Source organism: Erinaceus europaeus, chromosome 7, assembly GCF_950295315.1.
Source record: "Erinaceus europaeus chromosome 7, mEriEur2.1, whole genome shotgun sequence".
NCBI lineage: Eukaryota > Metazoa > Chordata > Mammalia > Eulipotyphla > Erinaceidae > Erinaceus > Erinaceus europaeus.
The window spans coordinates 26,514,686-26,522,867 of NC_080168.1; the positions used below are offsets into that span (position 1 = coordinate 26,514,686).

Sequence of the window (8,182 nt, forward strand, 5' to 3'; positions counted from 1 at the left end):
TAAAGGAAAAATGTTTTAAAAAAATGAAATTTCATCAAGCCCCCCGGTCCCCACCTGCAGGGGGAAAGCTCTGCTAGTGGTGAGGCAGGGCTGCAGGTGTCTCTGTCTCCCCCTTCCCTCCTGATTTCTAGCTTTCTATCCAATAAAGATAAATAAAAAAATTAAAAGGAAATTTCACTAAAGACGACAAAAACCTGTACCCATGAACAATTTTTTCAGCTCTAAACACTCCTCGGTTGTGCAGTCTTATGCTTAGTGTATACACTTCCCCTGCCCTCTGGCCAAACTTCTCCCAAACTCCCTCTGTCCAGGGCTTTCTCAGCTTCACTGAAAAGTTGCCACGTAGGATGGGTTAAGCGCACATGGTACAAAGTGCAAGGACCTGATAAGGATCCTGGTTTGAGCCCTGGCTCCCCACCTGCAGGGGGGGGTCGCTTCACAAGTGGTGAAGCAGGTCTGCAGATGTCTATCTCTCTCCCTCCCTCTCTGTCTTCTCTCTCCATTTCTCTCTGTCCTATCCAACAACGATGGCATCAATAACAATAATAATAAAAAACAAGGGTAACAAAAAAATATATATATATTTTTAAAAAGTCACCAGGTAGGGGCCTGGCAGTGGCTCACCGAGCAGAACACACATGCTGACATCAGTGAGGATCTGGGTTCAAGACCTCAGACTCTACATGCAAGGGAGAAGCTTCACAAGTGGTAGAACAGTGTTGTAGTTGTCTTCCTGTCTGTCTCTCCCTCTCTATCTCTGTCTCTCATTATCAAAAAGAAAAATGATGGGGGAAGGAAACAGTCACTAGGAACAGCGGAACAGTACAAGCACACAGTCTCAGCAATAACCCAGGAGGCAAAAGTAAAAAAAAAAAAAAAAACCTTCATCTCAATCTCCTGTGCTCAGTTTTGTCATACTCCTCAGATCTCTAGAACTCCGTTTCTTTATCAACAATACAGGGAGTGTATACATGATTCTTAATAGCCCTGAATATGTACAGCAAACTTTAAAAGACTATATCAAAGTCTCTAATCCAACACTACTCACCTACTAATTGGTTCATAAAACCACTAGAAGCTTAGGTTACAACCAGCAGAGAGGTTTTTCACAAGAGCTTATTTTCTTCCTGGAGGACTGCTTAACTTCGGTTTCAGGTGCTGCCAGGGATTGAACTGGAGACTTCCCGCCTCTCTTTTGCAATAACCACGAGGCCATCTCCCTGGCCCATCACAAGTTCTTGGCTGTTGATTGATTCACAGCATTCCAAAGAGGGTACTTTCCAATTACACAGTCAGGTCCCTTTCACTTATTTTCTAAGAAATAACTTTGTTTTGTAAGCAATCAAGAATCCGGGAAGTCGAGCGCAGCAGGTTAAGCACATGTGGCGCTAAGAGCAAGGACCGGCATAAGGATCCCGGTTCAAGTCCCCAGCACCCCACCTGCAGGGCAGTCGCTTCACAGGAGGTGAAGCAGGTCTGCAGGTGTCTGTCTTTCTCTCCCCTTCTCTATCTTCCCCTCCTCTCTCCATTTCTGTCCTATCCAACAACGTCAACGATAAACAACAAGAAACAAAAAGGGGGGAAAATGCCCTCCAGGAGCAGTGGATTCGTAGTGCAGTCACTGAGCCCCAGCAATAACCTTGGAGACTACATATATGGAAAAAAAAAAAAAAGAAATTAAGAGTCCAAGCAAAGTTATACTCCCTCTATAGTATCTAGCACTTAGATAGACCAAATGTCCCACTCTGGGCTTGCCATTTTTATGACACAATGTTTTCTACTTCAAATCAATGGCTCTTACCTGGAACCCGAACACCCTCCTCTCGGCCCCTCTCGCTCCTGCCCCGCCCACCGCAGCCTCCAGCTCCACCCGCTCCTTCTCCCGCAGGCAGCCGGCAGGAGCCTGAGAAGGAGGAGGAGGAGGAGGAGGAGGAGGGGGAGGAGGAGGAGGAGGAGGAGGAGGAGGCCGTTCCCGTGTGGGGTCTGACCTCTGTGGTCCGGAGCCTCTGTGCCACAAGTTCAAGCTCTAAGCCCCGCTTTCGGCCTTTTGACCTGTTGTCTCATGAAGTCATCCCAAGCCCTAAAGTGGAATCTGAGCCGCTGAATCAAGGCTGAAGACAAGTGTGTTAAGAGTGTGACAGTCTCCAAGCTAAACTCCGTGGATATTAAAAAACAAAAACAAACAAAACCCTTCCCCGCAGCCTGGAGCCACACTCCACGTTCTCCCACGTCTCAATTACAGTTGGGAGGGATAATGCAGCTCTCGTGGAGGCGAGTGGGGGAAGAAAAAAAAATCAAGACTACTTAAACGGTATACAGACTCTCCTACGTCAATCTCGGTTTTGAACTTAAAAAAAAAAATCTGTACGGGGCGAGCGGCAGGAAGGTGCTGGAGCCCCTCGCCATCGGCGGAGGCAACGTGACGCGGGCACAGGTGCCCAGTTTTCACATGGGGGGGAGCGAGAGAGAGCACAGGAAACAAAAAAAAAAAAAAGGGAAAAGGAGAAAGAAAAAGTCTTAAAGAAAGTCCCCCAGCGGACGTGCAATCGGCTGGGCCGGACAGCCGCATCGGTAACGGGGGACAGGGGCTGCCGGCCGGCGGGGACAGCACCCCGGGGCGGGGGCAGCTTCGGGGCTCGGGGGCGCCCGGGGACCGCCTTACCTTCGGGCATCTCCCGGTCGCTGATGTGCTGCAGGTGGTGGCCCTCGCCCGCCCCGAAGTCCAGCTCCGCGGGCTCCACCGTCGCCGTGTCTGGCGCCGCGGCCACCGCGTCCCCGGCCGCCGCGGCCGCCGGCTCCGACCCCGCCGCGGCCGGCTCCCGCGTTCCCGCGCTCCCGGTCACCGCCTCGTACAGCTCAGACTCGCAGTCCGGCTCCGCGGACCCCCCGCGCCGGCCCAGCTTGGGGCTGGCATTGGGGGACACGCAGCAGGACAACGTGTTCCCCATGGAGCGCGGCGACTCCCCGCCGCCCCGCCGCGCCGCCGCCGCGGCCGGCCGCGCTGAGCCCCGCAGTCCGCCGCCGCCCCCTCCCCCAACAATGGCGCGCCCCGCACCGGCAGCCCCGCTGCAGCCTCGCCCCGCAAATCGCCCCTCCGCCCCGCCGCCGGGCCCGGGCAGGGCCCCGGCCCCGGCCCCGGCCGCACCCCCCACGCCGCGCTACTGCCGCCGCCTCCCGCGAGTCAACTAGTCTGCGAGGGCGGTGACCAGCTCAGCTTATTTAAAAGGGGTGGGAACCCGACGGGCGCCGAAAAGCGCAGCCACTGCCGGCAGAGAACGCGGCCAGAGACCCTCCTCCTTCCGCCGCCGCCTCCTAACTGAAGGCCGCTCACCATGGCCCGCGGCTACCAACCGGAACGCGCCCTGCGGTCACCTGGTGCCCACAGACCAATCATACCCAGAGCTCCTTCCACGCGTCCGCCCCCGCAGCGCGGACACGTGACTCACTATGCCCCGCCCCGTGGCGGCTCCGCCCCCTCTTGAGGCGCGCCCGGCGACCTAGCTTCCCATTCATCCTGGGAAGCGCCGGGCTTTCCGGTCTCGGGGGAGCGCAGTCCCGGTTTGTTAGCCCGAGTCGTGTTCCACCGGCTGGCTCTGCGGGAAGCATCGGTTAGTGAAGAGCCGATTCTGTTAGTCCTCGGTGTTTGCGAGTCTGACAGCTGACTCCTGAGATGTACTGCCCACCGAACTTAATAAACATCTGAATTGTTGGGTGTTTTTGTAACCGAATGCTCCTCCATAGCCCTCTGAAATGGGTTCGTTTTCCCGCCCTGCAACTTTAGCCATGGCAACTCCTGGGACCCCGGTTGTACCCTCAGTAAGAGCTGCCACCGTAGGTTTGGAAGGAGGCTGGAGGACACGTCACTCCTCCACTTCCTCGTGCACAAAACAGGGAGCTCACTCGTCCCTTCTTGGCTCGGAAAACGCGGAGATTCGCCAGGCAGTGTCTCCTTCCCTCTTTGCCAACGACGACGAGGAAAGCACGATTTTCTCATACACGATTGAGGCACTCAGTTTATTCTAGCCCCCCCCCCCACACACACACCCTCCGTTTTCTAGAAGTCGAGATGTGCAAGTTTAACTTTCCCAAGGTTACACGATTGCGGATGTGTGTGTGCAGACTGACCCCCAGAAAGCTTGAATCTCCACTAGCCTCCTCGCCACGATGGTCAGAAAAATCATAAGTAAAACGCTGCAGGAAGTGACATTGTACACCTCGTTTTATTTTAAATGAATAACCTTGCGGGGATGTGTGTGGATTTTATGATACTTTCTCTTGATTCAACATTAAGTCCCTCCGGTGTGTCAAGCGCATATGTGAAACTGTCCTGAAAAAAGCAGAGGTAGATGAGAAGACAAAGAGAGTTTAGGTCACAATGGGGAAATGAGCTTGAACCTGGGGTTCAAACCTAACCCTCACTGACCTAAAAGCAGACTCTGCTGAAAGGGATTTGATTTTTATACTGGACCTATGAGGTCCATAGAAAGATGAAAAGTTGAGGAGCAGATGGTTCGTAGTGCTGTCATTCAAGGCGATCCTCATTGAAGGGGAAAACAAGACCACTTAAGAGACTATGTTGGTCTAGGGAAGTAATGAAGCTTCAAACTAAAGGTAGTGGCAGTGGCTAAAGGAAAGGGATTTGAGGTCATTTAGGATCTAGCTTGGTCAACTGACTAGCTGCAACTTTCTCCTAGGGAGTTCAGGGATAGGAGTATGTTTGGAGAGAAAGATTACTTTGGGAATCTGTTAAAAAGGGATCATGGAAATGAAACTCTGTGATTGAAATATAGATATAAACTTAATGTAGACTAAGTCCACTCTATGATATTCCAACCTGTGTTTCTGAAAATAGCACACAAGCAAAATCAAACCAAGGAAAAGAATTGGGAGCACTTTCCCAAAATGAGCACACTAGGAATACCATGGTTTGATTGGGCAGATAGCTCACCTGGATAGTGTGCTGCTTTGCCATGTGTGTGACCCAGGTTCAAGTCTGGCTCCCACCACACTAGAGGAAGCTTTGGTGCTGTGGAATATTCTCCTCTCTCTCTCTCTCCCTCTGTCTTTGTCTCTCTCCATCTGAAGAAGAAGGAAAAAAAAAGTCAGGGATGGCGAAGCCCTAACAATAATGACAAAAAGAAGGAAAAAGAGAAGTTCACGTTCTGACTACATAGAAGGTAGTGTAATGGATAAGGTGTTGGACTCTCAAGCATGAGATCCTGAGTTTAAACTTGACATTGCATATACTAAAGGAATGCTCTGATCTCTCTCTCTCTCTCTCTCTCTCTCTCTCATAAAGAAGTCTTATTAAAAGAGATAGATGATAGAGAGAGAGTTATCAGGGGCCAGGTGGTGGTGCACCTGGTTGAGTGTACATGCTACAATACACAAGGACTGGGGTTCATGCCCCCAGCCCCCACTTGCAGAGGGAAAGCTTCACAAGTGGTGAAGCTGGGCTGCAGGTGTCTCTCTGTCACTCTCCTTCTCTATCTCCCCCTTCTTTCTCAATTTCTGGCTGTCACTATCCAATAAGTAAAGATAATACAAAGAGAGAGAAGCTTTAGTGCTGTACTCTCTCAAAAAAAATTTAATGTTGTTATTAGAGATCAAAAAGTAGTTGAAACCATGAACATAGAAGTGATGCCTTGAGCACATGCATATAAAAGGATAGAAGAAGAGGGATGTGGAGAATGGAGAAATTTAAGTGATTCCTGCTAAAGTAAGCAGTGGAAGTCAAGGGGCCTGTGTATTTATCAGGAATGGCTGATGAAGTGAACCCCAAGAGAGTGGATACCATCTGCCTTTTAGAGTGTCTAGTTCAGGAAAGAGTACACCTGCCTCTTACTTCAATAAATGTAGCATCTAGCATAGCACCTAGCAATAGCTAATTCCCTAAGGAGAATCAAATGCTATCAGGAGTAAGAAAACTGCAAATATGCTTGACTATGGCAACTAGGTGTAGGGGTGTGTGTGTGTGTGTATGTGTGTGTGTGTGTGTGTGTGTGAGAGAGAGAGAGAGAGAGAGAGAGAGAGAAAGAATAGATGTGGGAGCTGGGCTGTATCGCAGTGGATTAAGCACAGGTGGCGCAAAGCGCAAGGATTGGCATAAGGATCCCAGTTCCAGCCCCCCCACACACCTGCAGGGGGGTTGCTTCACAATCGGTGAAGCAGGTCTGCAGGTGTCTATTTTTCTCTCCCTCTCTCTGTCTTCCCCTCCTCTCTCCATTTCTCTCTGTCCTATCCAACAACATCAACATCAATAACATCAGTAACATCAATAATAACTACAATAATAAAACAAGGGCAAGAAAAGGGAATATTTTTAAAAAAAGAATAGATGTATGAAAGTGAAGACAAGAAATGAGGACTTCTCTTTCAAAACATCTGACTGAAAAGAAAGATCAGACAGAGGAAGAGACATTGTTAAGGACACTTTTTCTGAAGATTAAAAAAAAAGGGGGCAGGGGCAGATAGCATAATGGTTATGCAAAGAGATTCTCATGCCTGAGGCTCTAAAGTCCCAGGTTCAATCCCCTGCACCACCACAAGCCAGAGCTGAGCAGTGCTCTGCTCTGGTGATTCTTTGTCTTTCTCTGTATGTCTCTCAAAAATAAATAAATAAAAATACTTTAAAAATATTTTTAAAAATAGAAGGAATTATAGGGTTTATCATATTAAAAAAAAAAAAGGTCGGCAGTGAGTTTATCATGCTTGCGAAGTGGTTCAGTAGGCAAAGAACACTATAGTAGGCAAAACCCACACCTTCCATGTGTGAGACCCTGAGCTCAGTCTCCAGCACCATATGAGAGAACAAAGACAAGACAGCCAATGGTGGAGTGAAGCCTTGGTTGCTCTTTCAAAAAATAAATATTAAAATTGGGCAGGGGTGGCATATCAGTGTTAAAGCATATGTTAGAGAAGTTAGGCTCAATCCTGGGACCACATAAAAGCATTGTAAATGTATTTACAAGCTAAGAGGCAATTTCATTTCATTTCATTTAATTGCCACCAGGGTTATTGTTGGGACTTTATGGCTTCTGGCAACCATTTTCCCCTTCCTTTTATTTGATAAGACAGAGAGAAATTGAGAGGGGTGGGGAAGCTAGAGAGAGAGGTGGGGGGAGGCATGCAGTACTGCTTCATCTCTCTTGAAGCTCCTTGAAGGTGGGAAACAGGGGCTTGAACCCAGATCTTTGTACATGGTAACATGTATGCTCACCTTAAGAGCATTATTGCCCAATCCCTAAAGGGAAAAAATTAATGGAGGAAAAAGAAAGAAAGAGAGAGAGAGAGAGAGAGAACTGAAGTGAGAAATGGGAGATATAATGGAGCAAGGTTCATTCCAGAAAGCAGAAGTGGAAGCATTTCAGAGCAAGGATAACTTAGCTTTGGACTAACTTTAAAAAATCCAGGCAGTAGAAAACATTCCTGGTAGAGGAAAGGTTTAGAAATAGCTCATATGTGGTCCGGGAGGTGGCACAGTGGATAAAGCATCAGACTCTCAAGCATGAAGTCCTGAGTTCAATCCCCGGCAGCACATGTACCAGAGTGATGTCTGGTTCCTTCTCTCACTCCTCCTATCTTTCTCATTAATAAATAAATAAAATCTTTTTTTAAAAAAAAAAAAAAGAAAGAAATAGCTCATATGATGACCTCTATTTCTATTCTATTAAGCAGCTGTTTGGAAACCTACTACAGGAAAGCAAGGACATTGTGTAGAGAAGTCAACACTTCAGAAAAGCTCAGTGTGCCTGATGAAAACCAAATAATACCCTCCCTCCAAGGTGGGTAGTTGGGGGTAGAGAGCTCACCCAGTAGGGTATGCGCCTTGCCATGCTATGTGCCTAGATTTGAACCCCCACGACCACCACATGGTAGTGCCATGGTGTGATGGAAAGCTCCAGTGCTATGGTGTGTCTCTCTGTCTCTGGGTGGCTATTCTCTCTGGAATAGAAAGGATGAAAAAGTTAGTTCAGGAGCCGGAAAATTATGTGCATGTAAGACACAAGCAGCCAAAAAAGAAGGAGGAGGAGAAGGGGGAGGGGGAGGGGGAGGGGGAAGGGGAGAGGGAGGAGGGGGAGGGGGAGGGGAGGGGAGGGGAGGGGGAGGAGGGAGGGGGAGGAGGGAGGGGGAGGAGGGGGAGGAGGAGGAGAAGAAGAAGAATTAAAACATGGCGTGGTCC

At 49.1% G+C, this 8,182-nt stretch overlaps 1 protein-coding gene across 5 annotated transcripts in view; it reads right to left on the reverse strand.

Annotated features, from left to right (window-relative positions):
- CCNYL1 (cyclin Y like 1) overlaps positions 1–3,162 on the reverse strand; it is a 39,410-nt gene extending 36,248 nt beyond the window's left edge. For 3 of the 5 annotated variants that reach the window (XR_009550653.1, XR_009550652.1, XM_060194030.1), the window contains exon 1: positions 2,663–3,160. Coding sequence is in view for 3 of the 5 variants with exons in the window: in XM_060194030.1 (XP_060050013.1) it covers positions 2,663–2,948 (286 nt within the window). In the remaining 2 variants the exon portion in view is untranslated. Of the gene's footprint in view, positions 1–2,662 lie in introns of all 5 variants that reach the window. The other 2 variants (XM_060194032.1, XM_060194031.1) reach the window with 2 other exon arrangements.
- Between the last annotated feature and the right edge of the window lie 5,020 nt (positions 3,163–8,182).